Source organism: Brienomyrus brachyistius, chromosome 16 (genome assembly GCF_023856365.1).
Source record: "Brienomyrus brachyistius isolate T26 chromosome 16, BBRACH_0.4, whole genome shotgun sequence".
Taxonomy (NCBI): Eukaryota; Metazoa; Chordata; class Actinopteri; order Osteoglossiformes; family Mormyridae; genus Brienomyrus; species Brienomyrus brachyistius.
In genome coordinates, this window is record NC_064548.1 from 22,972,993 (window position 1) to 22,998,297 (window position 25,305).

At 47.0% G+C, this 25,305-nt stretch overlaps 1 protein-coding gene across 4 annotated transcripts in view; it reads left to right on the forward strand.

The window, feature by feature from the left end:
* Positions 1 to 25,305, forward strand: part of farp1 (FERM, RhoGEF (ARHGEF) and pleckstrin domain protein 1 (chondrocyte-derived)) — a 62,125-nt gene that overhangs the window by 2,211 nt on the left and 34,609 nt on the right. For all 4 annotated transcript variants that reach the window (XR_007382816.1, XM_048978447.1, XM_048978449.1 and 1 more), the window contains exon 2: positions 4,599 to 4,794. Coding sequence is in view for 3 of the 4 variants with exons in the window: in XM_048978447.1 (XP_048834404.1) it covers positions 4,624 to 4,794 (171 nt within the window). In the remaining variant the exon portion in view is untranslated. The remainder of the gene's footprint in view (positions 1 to 4,598; positions 4,795 to 25,305) is intronic.

The window sequence follows — 25,305 nt, forward strand, 5'->3', positions numbered from 1 at the left end:
TGTGCACATACATATATAATCGTTTGATTATGTCTGGCAGCTGAGGCTTCTGGGACAGGTTCACTGTGATGCAAGACACTGAATCAAAAAGCACAGCTGAGGTTTAGTTGTTATTTAAACTGCGACTTGACTCCGCTTAGATCTAAGCTTAATGCTTTCCCCCTGAAAAAACATTGGGTTTCAGCACTAAAAATAGAAGTTTGCATTTGGGGGGGGCGGGGAGTAGATCTCTTGTGGCCGTGAGACATTTTTGAGGAGAGACAGAATAAGTTTGAGATCCTTTGGAAGGCGTTCCCTTTGAGATGTTTGGTCTGTGCTGATGAAGTTGACAGGTGTTGCAACAGGTCCCAACACGTGACGCTCTTCTGGAGGAGGTGGTCTTGGGGTGGACTGTTAACGTGGAACTGGCTGTAATGCAGGCCAGCTGTGTGTATTCCACACACAAGCACGGGCTTGCACTGCCGCTAAACGCCCCGTCCAAACTCACCAGCCTCCCTGACGGGGGCAGTCCTGTGGGCATTTCTGCTCTGAATCCGAAGGTGTCCTTCACGCAAGGCTTCACGTGGCCCCATGTCGGACAGGAAACAATGGAGGCGTCGCATTGTTCCGCGTCCGCCCCTGAAACAAAAGCCGGGTTAGTACAAGAGAACACGCTGTCGCTCTCTAACGAGCACTGGCCCTTTCCTAAGCTGCGGATGCGCACAGGCTGTCCGATCCCCGAGCTTTGTGGCAGAAGATGAGCACATTCAGCCCAAAATAATCTCCTCCTGTGGATCCGGCACTTTCCGCATCCTCCGGAGCCCCGGCAATGCTTTGTGTGAAGCGATCTGGAACCTTGGCGTCTGTATGAGGTGGCCAAGCAAGCGTAGGGGTCCCATCGGAGCGTCAAGAAAAGCTGAGGAGCAGTAGGTGGGGACATAGACCCATGAGGGAAATTTAAGTCACATTTGAATGATTTCTTTTTTATTATTTAACAGACATATGAAAGACGAAACAATTTAGATACAGCAGCAGTTGTTGATAGTTCGGGCAATATGCAGACACTGATCTGCAAGGCTGTGAATGTATGTTGGCGAAAGGATGATTCACTACAGCTCACTTTTTGTTATGTCGCAAGTTAATAAGTACATGTTGCAAAAAATATGTATTGGTTCAGTGTAGCACTGCAAGGGTCGTGTAGTTGTGGGGTTCATCTGTACCTATGCTGACTTAATCTTGACCTTCACGCTATGGGTTTCTCTTGACATCTCGTTGCGTGAAGGCCAAACTCGTCACCATAAACACAGCTGTGTCGTCCATTTACAGTCAGGCGAACCGCTAGTTAGCGCCAAGAATTTTAACGGGGGCGAACATTTCAAAAATTCCCACGAAGGCAAACTATCAGGCTTCTGTTGAAAAATACTGCCCTCAGGGACAAGACACATTTTATAGCTGGTCTATAAACAGTGGCCTGATGAGTATCTACAAGATTCAGGTAGTCTAGCTTCTATGCTAACCAATAACTATGCCTCCAGGCTCTTTTTAGAAGATATCTGATGGTTTAAGTCCTGAACACATGCCAGAAAGCAGCAGAAGTCCAGCAAAGTGGCATTTTGTGCCATTTCTGCATTATATTTATGGGCCAGTAGGTGGCATGATGGTTAGGGACTTAATCTCAAATCTCAGTTTCTGGGTGTAAGTCCTTCAACCAACGAGTTGCAGTGTCCAGCGGTGGGGTGCACAACCTGAACTGTTCCACTGAAAAATATATGCACCGTTGGTTAATAGTCTTAAAGACCTCTAATCAGAAGCAGTGAAATCGCATAGGGAGGGTCGGCCCTGGTCCCCTCCAGAACCTGTTCTGCCTATTCATTTACCAAGATCATTGTGTCAAAATCTCGCTAAGGTGAGAAGAATAGCCCTTTCATTTTGGGGGATGTTGCTGGAGGGGGATGGGGTCAGGCTGCGCCGTTGCCAGGCTGGGGTCTCTCTGAGTTTATCTGATGGTGAAGCACAGGCTAAATCTAGCATCTGGATTTTGATGTCACTCTCCTCTGTAGATAACAGGCAGGCAGGAAAGGGAAGCGACAATCATAACAAATGCAGAAATTTACCATTTTATAAATCCGTGGGTGCGCTGGGACTTCTGCTTTTTTCTTTATTACGGAGTGGTGCTTCCTCTTTGGAATTGTATGTGGGAAGTTTCTTTGTATAAATTCAGAGATTACACACTCCAGCTTTTTCAGCTTTCGTTTCAAACCCACACCAGACTGGGCCTCCCTCAGTCTCCGTTTCTGCGGTCCGGCCTTCATGCAGGTCTAAAAGCTTAATCTGGAGGGCATTCGCCAAGGTTCTGATTTGAATATTGTGCCCTTACGCCAATGCGGTCGCTTGTCCCGTTAAACATACAAGGAAGGTTTTTTGACGGGCTGACCTGCAGACAGTGAATGAATGTGTTTTTCCTTTTGACGCTCCCTCAGCCCAGCAGGAGGGATGGCCTCGGTCACCTGGAGGTCACCAGTTCATCTGTGTCATGTGACTGATCTGTTTCTGAGTCCGCTGAGTGAAATAACTGGGTCCTGTTCCATCTGCCCCGCCCTAGAGTGACCCCTACTGCTGGCTGTATCCTCCTACAAGGCTTTTTGCATCACTGCACAAAGCCTGCAGTGTGTCAAGTGAAAACTGGGGTGACTGACTTCACAAGTATAAGGAGAGCGTGCTGGTGGTCTTTGTCCCCCCCCCCCCCAAACTGACGCTGAGGTCATGTGTTAGGGAATGCCTTTAAGCTACAGTCCTGATTTTTAAATTAAACAGAGCCGGTTCACTCTGTATTTTGAGAATTCCCCTTGTCTTTGAAGTAGTCTAATGTTGCACAATTTCTCCCATGTCTCGCTGGATGCCGTGAAATGCTGTACTGGTGGGCTGAGACTGTTCCAATTAGGCGTCATTTTGAAAAATTTGGGGAAACTTTGCTTAACAGCATGGTTCTTGTGGCACCAAATATATATACACACGTTTTTTTGTTTATCACAATAAGCGATGTTAGCTTCTCTCATCCTGCTTTGGGTTTCTGTGCTGATTGAGGTCTCTGCTTAGTGTATGTGGCAAATCAGCAGGGGAGCTTGTTGTAATTTTCTCTGCGCTGTTACCTAGTGGTAAACTAATTCTGTACTTTCATTTAAAAAGGTTGCTGGCTTTTTTTTTAAACATCTTTAAGTAAAACAGGGTTTTTTTTTCCAGTGTGTGTATAATTTGTCATTGTTAGTGTGTGAGACTGGCATCTTAATATGTGTGAAATGATACTCGAATGAAATGTGTCATGATTTCAGCGGTTCTGGAATGAACTAGTGGTTTTAAGAACTGAATTTGCTCAGTTCTTTCCCCGTCGCTGCCTTTGCTCTGCTGTAGAAACTCGCTCCTCCATACAGTGTAGCTGGCCAGTTCCTAGGGAGACCATCACACATACAGACAGAGTGTCATGTACCTTCGTCTCCTCTGGTGCCCTCGGGGGACAGGAGCACTGAGAACGTCGGGGGGTTGGAAGTCAGCGGCATGTCATTGGAAAAGAAGCTTTGAGGCTGTTGGGCATAACTGGAGGTCATTCATCTACATTCATCTGCTTTTCAAGCCTGTGCTCGTTTCACCCTGGTGCCGGAAGGGATGTGAAGGACAGGCCTGAACCAGCATGGGGTCCTGAGATCAAAGGCAGGGTTGACCCCCGCTGGGTTTTGACACTCTTCGCTCTACGGTCCCAAATCCATCTTTGTAGTCTTGACCTTGTGTACTGGTTGCCTTCTCACATAGAGGGCTCTTTGAAAGACCTTTCTGCTGCTTTGGTTATTCTTCAGTATAGAGGGCAGCTGTCTGTTACAGACAGTCGCAGGTTCTACTCCAGCTCTCAATCTCGAAATCTCTCTTGGTTCCAGCTGGGGAAAGGATATTGGACACTGCCAAGAAAAGAAAGTCTCCGCCTCTTGCTATTTGTCCTTTATTGTTAGCACACCTCAACCTTTCTGCCCTCTCTTTGTTGATGAGAACTTAAAATATTTACACATGAACAGGATGGAGAGCATTAGGAAAACCGGTGGTTCTTATGTATGGATAGATATACTTATTTTTTTATTATCTTTTTTTTTTTAAACACCGGTTTCTCCTGCGTTACCATGGATTCAGAAAGACTCAAGTAAGGCAGGTCGACCGTATGTTTCGCTATTGAAAATACACTGGTCATTATGTATATCACGGTCTTTCCAATATGGCTATCGCTCTCACCAGATGCTGAGTTTTAATGAAATTCCAGCCAGGAGAACCCGCCGCCTGTTCCCGCCCTTTAATTCTGGTGATGGATTGCGGTCCCGTCCCATATCCCATCACGGTGCCTCCCACTTTTGTCAGATTTGGTCCCTTGAGATCAAGATCCGTAAATTTCCATGGTAACCTGCTCGTCTATGTGCTAAACCGGTTGATGATACTAGCACTGCAAACTCGGGTGAGCGATCCGTCTTTGAATAGCTGTCATATATCAGTCGTCGGTAACAAATAAAGACCAAGTAGGAGCTGGCAGTGGGATGTGGTGTGTGTGCGTGTGACCTTACCCTCTGCTGCCTTCCGTCCTCTAGGCAGGAGCGAGTCTGACGTGGAACCATGGTGGAGCCAGAGCAGAAGCCTACAGCGGGCCAGCGCCTCGGTGCTCCAGAGACCCTTGGGATCAGTACCCTGGAGCCTGGGCACAAGCCGCTTACCATGCCTCCAGGACGTCAGATCTCCATCAGGGTCCACATGCTGGACGACACTGAGGAGGTGTTTGATGTTCCGGTGAGTCCGGTGGCCGTGATCTCACTTTAGCATCTTAATGCTCTGCCCTGCAAGCCCAGATTTAAGGAGCTTTGGGCAGAGTGTTGGTTGATTTGGTAACTTAATCACGATGAAATTATGAAATGCTGTAGTGCTCAGGTTATTGTGTGTCTGTCAGAATGCAAATACCATGGCTTAGAGTTTTACCGTCGGCTCCTCTGGAGCAGGTTTTGGTAGTTTGCTCTCTAGCAGTACAGTTTTTAACACGAATGAGCCACATGTCATTTTGGATGGGGATAATTTTGGCGGTTTTCCGTTGCAAAGAATCTGATCCGTATCTGAACCACACCTGAGTCGTAACCATGCTGACCATGACCATGCATGCTACCAGTGCCCAAAGCAAGACCGAAACCCAACTGGTTGGTCAAAATGCATGGAGATACCGATGTTCTGCGCATGGGTAATCTGAAGGAAAAAGCGTATATTCTATATATGATTCATATATAGATTCTATATACGTTTTGATAACTCAAAACATGAAAATTTTCAAACTCCCACTTGGAGCGGAGAAAGCTGGGTGTCTGGCTCGATTACCCATCTTACAAGGAGGGTTAGCGTGTCCTAGATCAAGGAACGTCCAGAAGTGACCCACCCGCTTCTTCACTTGGTCCTAAGGCTTGCTACATATTTAAATTCCATTTAAGTTTAGTTTAATTGACACTTGACACCACTGACGACTGTCCAAAACTATCCAGAGCTCGTTGAGTGTAGATCATTACAGCAGGGTGAAATTCAGTAACTGCCTTAAGGGTAATTCAGAAGAAATGAGCCTGGAATGTCCTCGTAGCAGCTCTGCCAACTGCCCCAAACGTTTTCAGAAGCAAGATTTAAATCCCTGCCTCCATTCAGAGAACTGGATGCTCATTAGCGCCGGAGGCCGTTAATCGTCAGCCTGGAACCTGGCCCACTTGGTTCTCCTAATGAAATATACTTTCCGACAGGATTGTGTGTAGGTGCATTTGTGTGAACATGGTTACCATGACATCAGCGATGCTGGCCAGAGGATCGTGGGATTGCGCCGTGTAAGGTGGAGATGTACCGCAAGATATTTTTATTATGACTAACTTCCTTATGTGTTACGATTAATAAACATGCTAACAAACTCGCTACACTGGCAGCTCTCCCTTATGTGTTTAAACATTAAATTTGAATGCTGGTTGTGTTCATCCTACAGGCGAAGCGAAATGAAAACTGCCCATTAAGGCTATTAAGCTTTTTCGATTAACTTACCTCGCTGGAGGCCTGCTCTGCCGTGAGATGTCCCAGTTAATCACATTAACCACGCACTGGCAGTTCTGTTCCTGTTTGTAACACCGTAGTGCCTGTGCAGTCCTCTGCTTTCCCACCTTTTTTCTTTTTGTCATCTAAACGGAGCCAAACATTTTCTGGATAGTGTTAGCTAAATTACTTGAGTAAGGGAACGTGAATTTGCGCTCCAGCAAACAGGAAGTAAATGGGGAACACAGGCCGCCACAGAAGGATGCAATGTTGTGACCTCAAATGACCTAAAGCTCTGATTGCGTGATACATAATTGCAGAAATATAAGTATGGATGGTGCGTCAACAATGAATATTAATGGCCATGTGACCAGGACACCAAAAGCATCTGTTCCCCTAATGGTTATTTTTTTGTGCAGCGTGACCAATATGCTTGCATAATGTATGATCGCTTGCATCTGCTTGTTAGGGATGTACAGGTGCCAACTCCACAAACACAGGAAAAAAGTGGGGATTCGAACCCACGTCCCTGTGAGAGTGAGACAACTGCAGTAACCAGCCGGGGCCAGTGTTCTGCCTCTGATCTCTGGTATTTTGTGTGATTTTTCACGGCAAACATAATTTATGGGAAGTTGTTGTCCGAGTGCTTTTCCCACCGAGGTCATATGGCCCTTTGAAGGCCACTGAGAATTTAGCTTTTTGGCATTAAGGTGTAGATATGGCTGGTTTGGTCTGGCGGTCGCTGGTGTCTAGCTGTAACCCTGATTCACTTCCGAGGATTTAAGGAATTTTCTCATAATGACGTGTCTCCTATCAGCTGTCTGGGAGCATTAGAATCATAGCAGAGGGGGGCGAGCCTCATAGGTTGTCGTCTTTTGACGACTATAAAACAAGAATGATAAAGTTTGGGATAAAATGTTTGATTAAAAAAATAATCGGACGATATTCAGGACAGATAATCCAGCTCAAAGCTTGGCTCACAGAGACAGGCTGGGGGAGGAATTTTCCATCTACTGTGTGCCGTGTTTCTCGATGCCCACTGACTCATGCCAGTCTGTGTTTGTAATTCCAGTCTGCTATGATACCGTGATGAAAAGGGTCTAAACACAGTTGTCCATCTGGCAAGAATTGGAGGTGGAGGGTTGGGGGCTGCTGGTGTTTTTTATTTATTTATTTATTATTATTTTTTTAAAAAAGCTTTTGGAAAAGTAAAGAAGAAACCCTGCATCTGTAAGCGAAACATTTTTAGTGTCCGGCGGTTCTTATTTCACGGTGATAAAACACAAGGAGTGAACATCCATGGAACATCTGAAGTATCCCCAAGAGTAGCTGAAACCGAAGATCATTTGTGGCATGAAGGTTTTTGGGATCCTCTTCTTCCTCAGTAACCAAACAGCCTTGTGGAATTAGCCTCCTCTTCCACCAAACATGCCCCCCCCCCCCCCCCCCCCAAACCTGAGTGATGATCAGGATATTTTGTGAAGGAGGGAGTAGGAGAAGCGTGGACATCATTAAAAAGGTTTTGTAGCTGCTGCTGAGGACATGTTTGAAGTGCTTGTGTACTTCAGCTGGCAGAAGCTAAGCTGCAGAAACCATGAGGTGGTCCTGGAAGAAATGATCACTTTGCTCCTTCGTGAAAACAATGTTTTAGGGCAGTTTTGTCTTTCTTGGCGTGGAGATCTCTGTTGATTGCAGTTATTAATGTTTTGTTCGGGACTAAATGAAGATGAAAAATCTATCCCAGTGATGTTTCTGCCAGAATGACAAGGCGCTCTCTCTCATAAAGCAAGAGCAAATCACAAAGGTTTTTCCCCTGGTTGCTGTTTTAAAGGCGCTCCTGTAGGAAAACGTTAATTAAACACAACACATGAGATCAATGGCTGTTTTTGCAGTTTCACAATCCGTCTCGGGTCTCTAAAATCCACGGAAATTTAAATGCGAAACTCCCCGTGTGAATGACTAACATGAGCCAGCTTGAAGATTAAAGCCACTGCTTATTTCGATCAGTCTCCGGCGAATGTTCGGAGTGGCAGTCAGGCTTGGCGCTGAAGATATGAAACAGGGATCATTTCATAAAAAAGGCTATAAAAGTGCCATGACAATCTTATTCTTTCTGTGTGAATACTGTAGGCAAGGGCTTGTGTTTTAAGTCTGTAAAACTGAACTATTGTCTCAACATGTAAACATTAGTCTTAGATAAGATAGCAGACTCTAGTCCCAGAGGATCAGATAACCTGTGAGCACAACCCCCCCCATCTGTTTGCATGTAAACTCCATTCGAATGACGCATCTGCAGGAGAGCGTGGGGATCGTCTTGTGTACTCGTGTTGCGTTTCGGTGTTTTCGGCTGCTTAACAGTGTGCCGTTCACCGCGGCTAATATCTGACGGAGGTTAGCAGGGACGTTTGATCCCGCGTTTGCGCTTTGAAGCTTGACATGCGATATGGGGGATCCAGACAGACTCGATCGTGGAAGTCACTCTTCGTTTCCAAGCAGAACACAGTGAATCACATCCATTCATATGCCCTGCTCTTGACAGGAAATTCCACATGTAATGGCTCCGTAGATAAGTCCAAAACATGACCCCTCCTTGTAGCACACAATTCCTTGTGTGAAATACTGTTTTGAGTACGGTTCTGATTTTGCCCACGTTTACATTCATTTGGAAAGCCAGTTCTGATTAGAAATAAAAACATGTGTTTGTATAGTTTGATTTTCATTGGTCTTATTTTTGGAACAAAAAAACGTTTTTCACAAATGTATCCACACAGTGGGTTTACTTACACTACAGCCCAAATTGTATTGGCTGTTTCTCACAATGCCTGAGTTTTCTTTTTTTTTTTTGACTGATTCAGAGACCAGTTTGCAGTTGATATGAACTCAGAAGAATGAGTGGGAGGAACCAGATGAAGACACCAACTGCTTTTTATTTATTTGTCTTCCCTGTCTCTCGTTCGCTTGGTCTTTGGGATCGTCTGCTTGGATGGAAAGACACCAAGAAATGGCTACAAACAAAAGCTGGTGGATTTCACTAGTTTCCAGAAATACTATTTTTTAGTGAGTGTTGGCTTGCTTGCTAGCTGCTTTTGGCCCGTGTGGGAACGCCCCGGTCTGGCGTGCGAGGAGAGCGGGCCGTGGACGGGGAAGATTGCAGTTTCTCTTGGAATACCGAGGGGGGGGTGGGAAACCTGTAGCCCACATAAACGGCGTGCGGAGGGCCTAATCCATGGTGACCTGGACTTTGGTCTCAGGCCAGATTCTGGAGGCTTTGCTCTCCTGTTTGGGGACGAGGCCCACAGGGAGTCGGGGGGTGGGGGGTAACCTCTCAATTCTCTCTTCTATTTTGCCCCCAACCTCTGGAAGAACTCTAATCCATATGTGAAATGAGTGGCTTTGTTGAACTCGGGTGCTTTAAAAAAAAATTTCTGTATGACCTGTATGCATATATGGTGTTTAACATGTTTGCTGGGATTTAACTACCATGTTGGGGGGAGGTCGTCTGTGAGCCGGCTGTTAACCCCTGACCGGCGGGACTCCCTTATTTCCTAAGGCCTCTGTAATTACAGGAATGCTTGTTGCCGTTTTCGGCTGCTGTAATTGCTGCTGGAAATGTAAAGTATGTAAGTGTGGGTTCATATATTGTGCTGGGGGGGGGGTGCAGATGCTTGATGGTGGTGTCAGAGACCCATCTCTGGGTGTGTGGGGGTTATGTGTATGTTAAATTGTGAGGACACATTTTATTAAAAATATGTGACTGCAGTCAAAATACTAAAAAGGCTCTTGTATTCTGTTTGGTTCCTTATGGTTAAGGTTAGGACTGGGTTGGGATTAAGGTTGTCATTGTTGGGATTAGCACTTCTCCTATGGAAATGAATGGAGACTCTCCAAAGATACCCAGTGTGTGTGTGTGTGTGTGTGTGTGTGTGTGTGTGTGTGTGTGTGTGTGTGTGAGCGAGTATACCTATCCTTATGGGGACACAGTGTCGCCATAACATGATAAATATCCATTTTTTCCCTTCTGGGGACCGGTTTCCTGGTCCCCATAAGGGAAAACTCTGTTTTATAAAAATCAGTGACTGCTATGAAAAAACTAAACTTATTACTTATGGTTATGGTTAGGGCAGGGTGGGGGTTACGGTTGTCATAGTTAGCATTAGCATTTTTCCCATAGAGGTGAGTGAGCGGGCCCCATAAGGATAGGTATACCCTACATGTGTGTGCGTGTGTGTGTGTGTGCGTGTGTGTGTGTTTTCTAAGGAGGAACGCCATGCGGGTTCCAAAGGCCATCGCCCCCCCCCCCCCCCCAGCCCAGTATACAGCAAGCATTCAGGCAGTTCGCCCGTGCGATTTCACGCTCTTCCTGGATCTTAACTACCGTAGATTTCATCTTGCTTCGCTGTACGCCTCTGAGGATAAGGGATCCCCACTGTGCCCCTGTCAGCCATTACCTTGGCCGTTCGTTACTTAAACTCCTGCTTGCCGCTGCGACGAAGCAAAGGCCTCTTATCTCACCGACAGATCTGTCCGTTTGTGCCGGACGCATCTCATTCCCTGTTAAGATCTTGTTGTTTTTTAAGTCAATACCTGAAATGCGACCAACAAATGTAAAAAAAAAATGCCCTTTTTTGCACACATGCTTACGCCTATTGGCTGTGTTTTGCAGACAGACGCATTTGCTGGCGTATTTTTTAATAATCTACATGAAAGTATACAATCAGCCTTTCTCTGAGGACTTTGTATCCATGAGCTAGTGCAAACAGATCTGTTTCCCTGTAATATATGAGCAAATACCTTCTCTGGCTGGAACTGGTGCTTAACTCGCTGAACATGAAAACGCCTTCCCTCGTGGTCAGTAGTTAGTGCTTCATAAAAAGGCTCGGTGATAAAAGCAGGTTTATTTCATTTCTCGGCGTTGCTCTGTGTGCAGTGGTTAAATATTTCATACTCGGCTCTGGATAGTGAAGCTATTTAATTTCAGCTGACACTGATTCATGTCAGTTTCATGCAAGGTTCCATGTAACCATCAGGTGCTATCATGGCCGACACTTTGATTCCCAAGAAAGAATCTGATTCCTTTAAAAGGTTTATCCTGGCTGTTTATCCTGAGATCCGGAAAATCCCAGAAATGAGTGCCGAAGATCTCCCTGTTATCACCAATTAGCGCAGAGGTGCTTTTCTGCCAAAGTCTTCTGTCTCTCATGTGTGTTATTCTGTCCTCATGGGGTTTCTGCTGAATACAACCGAGTTTTTTGGCATTTTCATAGCTTTGAGGGTCTTTAAGAAGAGAAGTGCACTTGGAAGCTGAAACTGCTCTCCGTAGAAAGGTGTTTGTCATGGCATTTTACGGCATGTTTCAAGAAGCGGCTGAATTGCCTGCCGTGCAGAGTGATGGGTTTGATAAAATCCTCAATATCACCCTGCATAGGAACCGTAAAGGATGCACTCCATGTCTTTGCTGCGATTTCCATGTGCAGTTTCCATCCACAGTGAATGTTGTTAGCCTTTTATATTCAAACTCAGCTTTTGCGGCAGGACTGAGGCCATGCCCTGCTGTTGCCAAGACACATTTAAATATACCAGTGTTGACAAGCCTAGTCCTTGGGGACTATAGACAGTCCATGTTTTTGCTGCCTCCCAGCTCCCGGTAGGGAGCAAAATTGTGGACAGACTGGCAGAGAGCTCAGAAGGAGCAAAAACATGGACTGTCTTGTGGATCCCTGAGGACCGGATTGTGAAACACTGCAACGAACGAAAGGCGAATGACGAAAATGAGGAGCTAAACTGCATCATCACATTTGTCCTCGATTTAAATGAGTTCTGTTTAGTTTTGGCTAACGCTCTCCCTCCGAACAGATCGCCTTGTGCTTTCCTGCCGTAACCTGTCCCCATCTCGGGGGTGATCTAGGGGGAGATTACGGATTTGTTCGGCAGAAGATTCCTGGCGCTGCATACCTTGTCTCCCGATGAGGAAAGCCCCCCACCATCCTCGGAATAGTCACGGCCCGGGATTGGGCCTGCTTTTGGCTCCAGAGTGACTGTCTAATTAGCTGAAGATAAGAGGGGTTGGTAGATTGAGTAATATAATGTACTGGCTGGAGGCGTGGGAGGTAAACGAATGGAGGCAAAGGACAGAACACGTTTGTTTTGACAGAAAACAGAATGTTTCAGGATCCCAGGGGGGGGGGTCGTTTGTTTAACCATGTTAACAAAATAAACTGCCTCACAATGCCGCAACAGTGCATTTTACTATTTAAAGCACGTTTACTGCAGTAGTCCAAATTAAACATCCTCGCTATTTTTAAATAAACCCTCACCTTCCCTCACCATGTGTGCTATCAGCTTCAGTCGGTGGGGCTATCAGAGCCGGTGTTAGACGAGATGTTGTGCAGGTACACATTTCTTAATTCCTTGCGCTGAATGTGTGTTTGTTTGCTAAATGGCTTTTTGAGTTCGATGTTGAACAGGCGATTTAGTGTTGGCCACCCTGCCTTGCCAATCCTCCTGAGTGCAGTGCTGCAGAACACCCCCCCCCCCTGTATTCGGTCACCTCTGTGCTCACTGTACCTGTGACAGCTCTGGGCCTCACCAAGCTTCTCGAATCGGCCGGCAGGGTGGCTGGTGAGTGATGTTTATGTTCCATGGCGATCCCTAGTAGACCAGCACCCTTTCTGTCCCTCCTAAGCGGATCCCCATCCATTTGTAAAGATATCTGGAACATCTCCTGCCGCTGGTCTGCACCGAGATGTGCGCGTGTGTGTGTATGTATGTACGTATGTATATATAATGCTCTCTTATTCCCTAATGGGAATATGTTTGGATCTGTGGAACCGCTGGCTCCACTCTCTGCCATTAGAGCATGTGGCGGGGGAGGTGTGAGCAGGATCATGAGGTGAGGGGGGGTTTCACTAATTTGTCCTTGGTTACGGCTCGCCGGGAGCCGCATTGTCCAGCCCCACCCCCACGCTCCTTTCGCCCCACCCAGAATCCATCCCAGCGTCCAATCGCAGCCTCCCTGGCAAGTGGCATGTTCTGATGGGGACGAGGCTCCGGTCTCATGCAAAAACTCCCACTCGTTTCAGCACCTATGCCTGCTTTTTCTGGGTGTTGGTCTCCTAGCAACCACGCTCCAAAGCTCGTCCCCGGCACGCACGCGTGGATGGACAGCGCGATTAAGCTCTCGCTGGATGTGCTCCTTCATTGAAATCGGCCAGGCTTTTTGGATTTACATATGGTTAGATTTTCTACTTATTAATGAGGCATTTTTACTGCATAACTCAAGGAGTCAACATTTGATGTTTAGAGCCTCACGGTTGGGTCCTGTTATGAGGAGATAACGGTTTACTGCTGTCTCAGCGATTATTGGCGAACCCTACTGACATCATCTGCATCTCAAATGTACATGCTGTTTGGTGTTTGGATAGCTCTCACTTAAAGACAGTTTAAACTGCGGTTCCCAACTCGCCATTGTAGATGCAATTACCTTTCTGGATGATTAGACCTGTATTTAATTGTTGCATTCATTATGTAGTCATTTTAGCCCCTCTGCTCCTGTTAGTGCTCCTTTTAAACCCCTCTGGTGGCAGCAGGCACCTGGACCCTCTGATGTATCTGTGCCAGATTAGGTTCTCTGGAGCACATGCCAGATGGCGAACCTAAGTGGTGCCTGAGTTTCTGTTGTTCATCCAGGTTCTCTGGTCGTCACATTGACTGGAGTGCCTACAGGCTGTATTTTAGGCTGCAGAGGTGGTCTGTGTGGACCCTCTTGGGGACTCTGGGGATGGATTAGAGGGGGGGCCTGGGGGAGGGGCGGAGCTGGCTCCCCTGGGTGATTTGCAGAGGACCTTGTGGGAGCAGCCGAGGTCTGACACAATTCGGTAAACCAGATAATTACTGGTATAGCGCATCATACACTCCTGTTCTTTACTGGTTTAGTGCATCTTACACCCTGTTCTTTACTGGTTTAGTGCATCATACACCCTGTTCTTTCCATTAGCCACAAAACAAACTGGTTTTTCACCTAATGTGCAGTGCGTTGAATGTAAGCATGTGCTGAGCGACGCACTAAATCACTCATTGGAGGAGGAGGGCAGCCAGAGATGTAGCAGAGATCGTGTTTATGCTCATCATTTGTATATCTCAGGCCTTTGTGGCATTTAAAAAAATATATAATTCATTCACATGAATATATTTCCATCAGCGTTTGTCTGTTTTGGACTCTTGGTATAAATCTGTCAACGGGGGCTTTGACGGGTATAAATAATGTGGGCTGTCATTTTTTTAACAGTAGTCTTGCTACAGAAACTACCAGTAGGGCCCTGATTTTGAGACCACAGCGGCCCAGTTGGGGATCGGGTCAGAGCCTTTTCTGTCATGGGCTGTTAAACTCCGTTTCAATCCAGTTGGGTCCCCGAAGAATTCAGTTTAATTTTTGTTTGATTCTTGCTCGAATTGGCGTTTAGAGGTAATTCTGCAGGGGCCTAGTCATTAATACTCACCCACTTAGCCGTAAGATGATGAGGTCTTTCAGTCGCCCCCGTTCCCTCTGCGGACAGCAGCAGATCATTGCGATAAACAGCAGTTACAGCATGAAGCAGTGCTCTCCCGTTTTAGTTATGATGGATACTAATAAGGTCTCCAGTGCCCTCGAAGGAGATGCATGATGTCTAATACATCTCAGAATCTTTTTTTTTGCTATAAAATATCACTTTAAATGAAAGGAGGTTACAGTCCCATGTACTTTCAACCACTGGCTGGTTATACTGGCTCTCAAGCAGGCGATGACCCAGAGATGGAGTGAGCACTGCCTCTGGTGTCCAGTGAGCAGTGAGTGCATTAGTTGTTGGATGTCTAGCCAAGGTTAGTCGAAGTCATGTTTCAGCCAAGCTTACACAGATAGGCCGCCAAGTGTGACAGGAGAATGACATGCTCCTTGGTGTTGCATCAGTCCCTGTAAGTTGACTTTCCGTACGATGCATTTGTCCTTGTCATGGGACATGCATTAGTCATAAATGGAGCTAAATGGGCTGCGTATCAAGGTTGACTGTGGCTTGCAAGACACACACATTTATCACCAACTGACCGAGGTTCACATCTTCAGTTCAAATATCGTATCTTCTAGGAGTTTCGAAGAACCTGAACTGAAAGTCAATCAGAACCGAAATATGTACAACTTTTTAAATTGGATCCTCAATCTACTACTAATGCTGTGGGATCAACATCCGGAGATGTCAGACTGGTTGTGATCACGGCTGACTGTTCCACACACCGCACAAAAACGCTTCAACCAACCAACAAAGATGTTCTACCAACCAGTGGTATGCAAACAAGGAGGAGTGCTGGCTTTGGTATCCCCAACTCCCCTGGCTGGGTCTGGATGTTTTTAGGGATCTGACTGTAAAAAGCATTTAGGACAGACCTAATTCCAGATTTTTCTTTCCATCACGTGGCCTGAGGGCTCAGTTGGACCAGAAGTCATGTTGTGATGACGTTGGTGCTGGACAACTAGCGATCAGCTGTCCTGTCTTTCTCGATCAAATCTTTTAGCGGAGAGTGTTGCAAGTGTCTTTTTTTTGTCTTCTAGATTGTTCTCTAGTCTAGGAACACGAGACTGTTAGATGTATGTGCTTGAGGTCATGCTGTTGATCTCTGGGTAAGGAGAGCCATGATTCATCACGTTCCAGTTGTGCTCCTGTAATTCTGTTCTCCGGGCATAATCCAGAACAAGAACTGCAATAGTAGACATATTACTTCTTCATTTTTTTCAACTTATAAATACTCCAGCTACTGCCATTTCGTACCCCTGTCTCCGACGCATTCGGTCGCTGTCAAATCCTGCAGCCGCCGTTGATTTTTCTGCAGCTCAGCGGTGCGGTTGAAGGGCGGCAATAATGTTTCATCTTTGTCTACTAGCCGACGTGCGTCTGTGAAGCCACGCGCTGCCGATCTGGCTCTCGGTTGCCATGGCGAATTCAGCATACGTGTCCGAGGAGCCCGTGCCCCCACCCTCTCTGTCTTCCCGGTAGCCTGCGTTGCTACACCCTCCAGCTTTTAGTGCCTCAGTAGGTCATTCTGCTGCACGGGAAAGCCGACGTTTGGCCCTGTAAGGAGATAATTACCCCCAGCGTGATTAGCATGAGGGCAGACTCCCCCCCCCCCCCCCCCCACGCGCATTTTTACATTTCAGTCGGCCCTGCCGTGGTACGCCTTGATCACTTTATAGCTGCTTAACCCCTTGGTGCGCTGAATGACCCACTTTTTCCTTGGACGGGGGGCATTGTTTTCTGCCCGTGCTCTCTGGCAGCTGGGTGAGGAGCTGCTGATGTAGGTCCAGGGAAATATAAATGTCTCCCCTGGGATGTAAGCGGGGTGGCATTTAGGGCTCTCTATTCTTGGCTTATTCCGCGTTTTCATTGAGAATATCGTCTTCGTGGTGAAACACACTTTTTTTCCCCTAAAAATGTGCTATTTTTCAGTGTCCCAAATGGTAGCTTCTGTACTGAATTGCTTATGTACTGAAATAGCATGCGTATACATACTCATCCCTCGTTAAGATTTTGAGCTTTTCGTCGATTGTGCTCTTGAAAGATTGAAAGAGTTAAACTCCTGTGTTGAGTGGGAAGTCGTGGGTTCAGTTTATTGATTTATTTGGCTCAGCCAGGGGTCCTGGTCGCTGTTTCTTAGCCCCTGGCTCCCCAAGCAGCCTGGCCTGCCTTCCTGCTCCCATATCTCCATGCGACGAAAAGCTGGGTCACGCCAGAGGTTGCCATCTGTCTTTGTGGCTCCCCCCTGCAGAGCAGCAGCGGAGGTGCTCCTGTGGGGAACGGCTACGCTAAGCGATCCGACAGGCCGTCATCCTTCATCGCAGGCTGGAGCGTCCCCCGCCGATAAGGACGAGAGGGGAAAGCTGGCGTTTAGCCTTTCTCACCTTTTCTGGCTGCCATTTTCGAATCGGAGTGGCATTAAAAACGGGACAGTGCCTCTTTGGAGAGTACCGAAATGTGTCGGTAGACTGTATCCTCTAGGCTTCCCAGCAGTGATGCACACTGGGCCTCGTAGCTGTGGAGGCTTCCTGATTTACACTTGAAGGAAATTTGCGTGCATTTCCTTGTTTCCTTTTCAGCAGTTCTCAGACGCATGTCGATCTGCCATTTTTTGTGTGTCGCCGTGGTTCTGAGAGACAGCACCCGCTTAGCTCATGAGCCCTTGGAATGAGCGGCTTTGCGTGTCCCTGCCAGCCCAATTTACAGACGGCGGGGCGCTGGGGGTGACGTGCCCGGACCTCGGGCCTGGCCCTCTCCTCCGCTCTTCCCGTATCCCAGGGAGATCGTCTGAGCTGGCTCATACACCGCGGCCCCCCCCAGCGCGCCACGCAACAGGGGTGGGAGCCCATCGTTAAATTTTAAACTGAGCCAGACAGTGGGATGTCTCGGGGGGGGGCGGGGGGGGATGGTCTGGGAGGGTGTGGCGGTAACAAAGGAATTGGCCCATGCTGCAGAAGTTAAGGACCTGGATTAAAGGGTACTGGGTTCAAGCCCTAGGAGGGAGTCTACTGTACCGCAAAGTTCCAGTGAAATATCCCGCTATCTGAATGGGTGGAATTGCAGGCTGCACCAGCTGAGCAAGAGATGGAAATAAAAAGCATTGATGGGGGCTTACAGTGAGGCAGTAAAATGTTGATGGGTGTGCAGTGTTGCACCACAGGGCCTATTAAAGACACCCAGAGCTTAGCCGTTAATAAGGCAGCACGGAGATTGTGCTGTATGGGGGCGCGCTGCCACACTCCTATACAAGTTAGCAATTTGCTGCTCGTGCCTCTCGTGCAAATATAACCTCAAAATGCCCCCTGCCTATGGAATGCATTATAAACTCCATCCCCCTGGATGATTGCCTCTCCATGCCAAAGGATTAAAGTTAAATATAGTTGTATAATGACTAGGTTATGTTAAACTACCACCGGTTTACCGTCAGCGCTAGCTCACGTGCACAAGAGTGCCGGCCGCCTGCCGGGGCTGTCGCCATGGAAACGGAGGAGCCGATCAGCAGCCGGACCAGCCCGCCTCGGTCTCTGCCTCTAGAAAGAAAGATAACGGCGAGGATGTGCAATCGCTGTCGCTCTGCAGATGTTCTGTAAGCTGCGGGGGGATTTTACATGCAGCTCATGGCTTGGGGGGTTGAGATGACACTGGAGCTTGCCAGGTCTCCAGATTTAGAGCCTTGCGATGCCCCCCCCCAGCCCTCCACCTCCTGGGGTGCACATGCAGTTGTCCTCTCCTGCCGGAATGCTAACGAGCCCATTAGGCTAATCGTCGCCACGTGGCTTTCGTGCTGCGCTACCCGCGTCTTCACCATCACCGTCATTTTTGTCTGGTTCACCTGCTCACCCTGCAAGCTTAGGGTTAGGGGTTAGGGTTAGGGGCACCTTGTTTTTGAGTCGGTCTCCTTGTATCATTACTACTATTACATCAGTCCTCCTAAAATAGCTCCTCCCTACAAATGTAAAAAAAGAATTAAATAACTAAGGAAAGCAGAGATTGCAAACTGGCTTCAGGTGACAGAGAGAGGCTTAGGCTCCCGACCCTCTGCGGGGGGCTTTTCAAGGGAGGTTGCATGGGGAACATCAGGTGCCCTGGACTTTCTCGGCCAGCTCCATGTTTCCGGCTGACCCTGCCACTCGCCCCAGTGCTCATTAAGGTCCTTGTCACCGTGTCAGTCGGCACATGTGTGAGTATCATCTGCGGTGCCCCTACACTCATAAATTATGAATGAGTAATTAATTTGCAATACGAACCCGTGCCAAAGCAGCACTGCCTGCTCTGTAAGGACCTGAAGGGCTGCTGTAAGGCCAGCAGGTGGCATGATGATTAAGGGCAAGGCAGTTACCAGTGCACATGCCTGGGAATGTCTGTCAGCCAGTGCCAGCTAAACAAAACAAGAAATATTAGTTCAGTGTCTGTAATCAACACAGCGGTAAGATGTCTGTGTCATTACGTGGCAATTTAAGTTTAAAGAGTTTAAAAATAAACCTGTATATTTTATATATCTTTTTTAAATGTCGTAGTACCAGTTAATAACATACTTACGCCACTTTATTTTTTAATGAGGGGAAAAAATATGCTGAGAATAAGTTGAATTTCAAACAAATGCACGTTTCTGGAACACAGCACCAGCGTAAACTGAGAGCCTCTGTGAGCCGTTCGCTGTTCACGTCAGCAGTCAGGTCTGTCATCGAATCATCACCGTCAGGAAACGGGCCTTCATGTACCGAGGAATGGAACGTGGTCTGAGTCTGAATGTTAGTCTGCTGCTTTCGTGTTACTGCGACCGGGGTGGTTAGCTAGGGCGGCCTTTTCGCAATGGCTACCCCTCTGCCATCTTGTTGCTGTCCAGATCATGTTTTCGGTCTCTGTGGGAGTGACTCCTGAGGCCTTGGCCCACACGCACATGAAGCTTTTTTTGGGGGCTGACACGTCTTTTTCCATAACCTAGGAACCCCCCCCCCCCCCACCCAGACCAGCTGACTGCCGTTACGTAAAGCTGCCAACAGCAAATCGTGTCGAGCAGCGATGGGTAAAATCAGGAAATCTAATTTGGCCCTCAGGCATCACAAGTCCTGCCAAGTTCCCGATGTTCTGCAAATCTCCCCCTTTTTTATCAATGAGCCTCTCTTAGGCTCCTTTTTATTTTAGCTCTCTGGAACAGGAACAACAAGAAGCCTTTTGTGAGCCCTTCCGGTTTTCCATTCTTGTCAGAAGGCTGGTTTTAGGCGACTCATGGTGAGCCCGTGAAAGCTGGCTTTCACCAACTGCGCTTACATAATGGGATCCGTTCCTATAAAGGCCGTTTCACAGATTCGGAGGCAGCCGCTGGCCTGGTCAGCTTGGCCGACTTGGCCTGGTAAACGGCTGCTGTGGTCTGTGCGCGATCTTAGCCTCTGCCAGCAGGACGAGTCGCCGCAATCCGGCCATTCGTCCAGTGGTGAGCGACAGCAGACCACGGCAAACGGGGCACTGGAGCACTCGATTGGAAATGAAGTGAAGGAATTGGAGTGTTTCAGTTTCGCCACCCGTGTCCAGATAACAGCTTTGCAGCAGTACATTTAGGCAGAATACATAACTTGAGTTGATCCAGCTAAATAATTTGCTCTTCAAGCTGACTAAACTGTGAGATTCTTTGAAAATGAGCTAAGGAGTTTAAACCAGGGTTTATGTTCCATAGTAACACAGAAAGACTGAATAGCAGTTCATTTGCTGTTGGCCTTTCTTGCGTAGAAATTAGATGATGCTGGACTGTTATTGATTTCAGGTCATCCTGACCGGGTCCTGCTCAGTCTGTGACACGTCACCATCGCTATGGTGTCACCATGACACCCAGCAGTCCTGTGAATCATAAGCGGCTCCTGTTAGTCATTACATAGGAGTCCTTTCTCCTGTACATGTCACATATCGGCTGACTATATGCTTTGGTGCTTAGCAGTCGCTAAAATCCACAGAGATCAAGTGAAATGAAACGTCTTAATCGGCCAGCTATTTTGGATAACTATTTAAGCCTGAAAATGCTGTTTGTTTTGATTGCGGCTGCAACCAGATGATGATCTCATGGCATGTTCTGAGGCGCTGAGTATTGAGAGTTGATGATAAATCACGATAATCCTGCTCCTCTCAGCCTCGCCTACATGATCACCTTATTAGCGAAACATGTTGGACAGTTTAAGACCACAAACCCTTGCATGATTAGTCCTTTCATTTCTCACTACCATCTTCCTTTGCTCTCGCTTAAGGTGGAAAAACCCAAGAATAGAAGATGGAGCTGAAGAACGTGCCCATTGCTGTTAAAGATTTAATCGGCTGTTTGAAATATTCACTGACATTCTTTTCTCTGTTGCTCACTGGCCTCTTAATTCTCTTTCTGTGAAGCATGCAGTAAATCACAATCATTTTAATTGCGCAGTGGAATGTGACCTCATATGTGGTGGCAGTTTCAGCCCTGGGCGATTTTAAACATGCAAACTTCTGGTCACCAGTCCAGCTGCCACACGTGGGCACAGTATTGTCATGTGTGCAAGCTGTGTGATGAGAGTGTCGCCAAGTTCAGCCCCTATCAGTGTCGGTGAGTGAAACGCCAACATTCCTCAGGTACAAAATGGGCTCTGTGTTCAGTGTAGGGATGGAAGTCCCTTTATTTTCCAATAGTTGCATTCTGCAGAACTGAAGAATTGATGGTCCAGTCTGTTATATGAGGTTTTTAAGAAAGTAAAGCTGAATTCCCTCCTCATATGCTCCTCACCGAGTATAGTGAGAACCTCTTCATTCCAAGGTCCATTAAGAGTGTTTGGGAGGAGGTGATGAAGCACTACGTGGCCAGCGATTTGGATAGACAGCCAGACCACTAGGAGGTCTCTCAGCCATTAGTCTGTCAGGTGATGCCATACAGGTGTCCCGGTTCATGTCCCTTTTTACTTAAATTCAAAAGTCATTCTTGATGGAAAGATTGTCTGGCTGTTGATTTGTAATGTCTACTGGGGTGGCTGGCAGTGACGACTGGGGTTTGGTCACAGCTGTATCTCATTCTCTCTCTGTGGCATGAAGGCAAATGGCAAACCATTGGCTCGAGTTCCCTTGATGTATTTTTAATGCGGGTTTTTTTTGGTCGTCCTGGGTATTCTCACTAGGCAAACCCCCCCTCCCCCAGCGCATCCATGGACAGTATGGTCTCCTCCGTTAGACTGGCTTGAAGCCAACTTGTACAAGGATGAGTGAAAATCTGCAGTATTGTTACAGGTGAAGAAACTTTGATGTCGGGGTGTTTCCGCAACAATGAGCTATAGCGATGTAGTTCTTTGTGTGGCAGCTCATGGTTTGTCTGTCTTTCTGGGAAGTGCCCATATTCAGGGTGAGATTAAATGTAAAGAAATGAGGTCAAGTTGGTGGGCAACATGTTCTCCTAGGATTTGGAGTCCCGGAGTCCCCATCACGAGGCCATGTGACACGTACTCTGCCTTACACAGCATCACCCTTCAGGCTCTTTTGGTTGGCTTTTATGTTGTCTTGATTGGTTGGAGGAATTAATCTGATTCATTTCCTGTTGCTCTCTACCTGTCAAGCCTTTTTGTTCGATAACAGTGGAAAACATTTGTGGAAAATTCGTTTTATCTGCGGGAGTACTCTCTTCCAAACTGTTGGCACACGTGGTCGAGTAACACTCCACTCATCTGTCTTCATTTATGATGGACGGGGTCATGGGCAGGTCCCTGGAGTCTGTCTCAGGCAAAATAGTAGACAGGGCTTGTCTCGTTTGATATAGCAGTGAGTCAACACGGTATTCACATATTTGTCGGGAATTCATGAGATGACTGAGTACTTGGACATCAGTTATCAAAGAATTGGCTTGCAGGGGATTTGGGGACAGCCTTCAAGAGAAGCTGTGATTCTCTTATTTGATGGTTGGTTGTCAACAGCCAGCTGTTAGTTTGCCTGTCTTCCAGATGGTACCTTGGCAGTGACTCGGTATTGGTACCACGCCTCCCATCAGCATTTGCTGTGGCCTGGCTGAACCGTCGCAGCCTGTTTCACAGGAAATGATGAGGCGAGAACCGTCCAGCCTCATTGTTCACTTCAACCCAGCCTCCTCCTCTTGCCGATAGATCTCACCATTTACTGCCTTGGCTACTGACCTCGCTACGCTGCTCTGCATGAACAGTCACATGTAAAAATGGGAGTGGCCCCGGTGGGCACTGAATGCTTCAAGACATCCAGCTTGGCTTCGGATAATGATGGGAAAACGTGGCCGTTAAAACTGGAAGGAACCAAAATTAAGCTCAAAAATAGGGGATAAAAAGTACCACAGATGATTGATGCAAGCTGTGCCAGCAGCCATATTTATGTTAAATAGCGTGTTCCAGATATGCTGACCAGTGTGTTTTGCTCGAGTCCTTGGGCTGTGCTCCATTAAAATGATAAGTATGTAGGTAGAATGACCCATTGCATGCAAGCCGCCAAACACCCTCGGTAAACCAGACTTTGGGAGTGATTTGTGTTTTTATGATTGCTCTGGGTTTTCCATGATCTTGAGAGGTGTGGAGCCGCTTTTTGCCCTTCCCTCTTACTGCCACACCCATACCACTCATAGCTGGACTCCCAGTCCGGGAGAACCTCCATCATGTTGGCATTACAGACGGTGCCCACCTTATGCCCCTGCTCCCATGACTAGGCACCTGTTCCGCATGCTAGACTATTTACAAAGACAGGCGTGTAGCCAGCCAAGCTTAATCTGCAGCAACTGCTTCTCCAAAGCGAAGCGGTATTAAGCATGACCATCAGTGCAGATTAAGACTGGATGAAGATCATATCAAAGAGCTATTTGGTGTGAGAAGGTTTCAGCTGCCAGAAGTTATTTGCCATTATTTATCAAGCATTTCGCTTGCAGGTTTTATTGAAATATCCTTTGTGATTTATTGTTACTCCCTGTTACTTGCCAATCGGTCACATTTCTTGTCCACTAAACAGTACATCTCCTACTGCTGATCTTGGACTTCTTTCTGTCTGCTAAAAAGTTAATTTTGACCCTGAATTAATAATGACAAAGAAGGTCTTTGCTTTGAATGACCAGGGTGTATATCTGTTTGTCAAGAGATGAGTTTTCATTACATTGACATCTGGGAGTGACACTACAAGACGAACGTGATTATTATTGTTGGTAAGCAGGGAGGTGGTAATATTTCTGTGACTATCTGATATGGACAAAACCCACAGATGGTATTTTTAAGACTGGGAATCTGGAATCTTGTGTTTTTTTCCGTGTCAGGTGCATCCCACAAGGAATCATTTGTATTTGTCCTAGATGCTGTGTTTTCCTGACAGAATGAGCATTTTGGTCCGTTTTTGCAGACAGGTTGTTCCTGCTAATGACTCCCTGTACTCTACATGGGAGCCTGTATCTTCAGTGAATTGACTTGGCGAGAGAGAGAGTCTCTTGGCTTGTTTGCTGTCGTGGTGGTCTAACAAGGAAGTCACAGGTAGGTGTTATATAAGCAATAATGCCAGGATGCCTCTGCCCAGTGTCCCACGGCCAATGGTTTAGGGCCCCATAGTCTGTAGGTCTCATGGAGTGTAATGTCAGAGGCCCTGGATAAAGTGTTCGCTCAGTGAGCGAAATCTCTCTCTACTGAAGGGTCTTTGTTTTATTTTTACACCTCACTGTTCGTCATTCCCTGGCTTCCTCTGAGCGGCACTTAAGCTGTGCTGAGACCTGCTGGCTTCTCTGTTTTCAGAGTTGTTCTTCAGAAAGTTCAGAAAAAAACAGCCCTCTGTGTTTTTAGAGGGAAAATAATTTATGGCCTAAAGTTTAACTTGAGGGAAAAACGCGGAGCCCTTTTCTTGCCCCTGCTCCACACCTCTGGACCTTACATTTTCCACTAACACATCATTCCTGTGTTTATCTTCTCTGCGTTGCAGCATATCGCTGTCGTCCACCAGCAGTTTCATATGGCAGGGAGGTGCAGTTCTGCAGTGGTGCGCACAGTTCTGAATGCACATGCAGATTGCGTCCCCTGCACTTAACTTGTAATTAAATTTAATTGAATTGTAATTAATTTCGGCACATGTCACAGGGAATAGTGTGTCAAACACCTACGTCTTGCAGTTCTAATAAGAGTCTCACTTTGAGCTCTGGGAATCGTTCCTCAGTTTCTCTGCGTTATAGAGACACTGCGGGGTGAATGGAGTCGATGTCAGAGTCTGCGAGGCAGCAGCTGGCCTCATTTTCACAGAGACGAACACGTTTGGTTGCGTCTTGCTCAGGAGCCTGTACTGGCTGGACATGCCATGCCTCCCCTGTCAGTCACAGGTCATGGGGGTGGGAGGTGAATGCACGTTCGGCTGGCTGGACCAGGTACTGTTTTAACTTCTCCAATGCAAAGTGCGTATTTCCAAAAATCCATTATTTCAAGGGCATGAAAGAACACATTTTCTCAGAAACTGCTTTAGAAAATAAACCTAAGACAATGGAATGAGACACCCTTAGCACTTCGTCAGAAAGTGGCCTTTCCATCTGACAGTGACGATAGGCTTTTCGTCCTGCCGAATGCCGTCCTCTATGCTTTGTTTACTGCAGTGGCGTTTCCTGTAGGATTTCCCCTCGCCCGTGCCCCGTGCATCTTCAGGCAGACCCTGAGCAAGACCCTGGTCAGCAAGGACCTTGTGCTGGACACAGATATAGAAGTTGCATAGATGAGTTAATTTTTTCATCACATCTGAAATT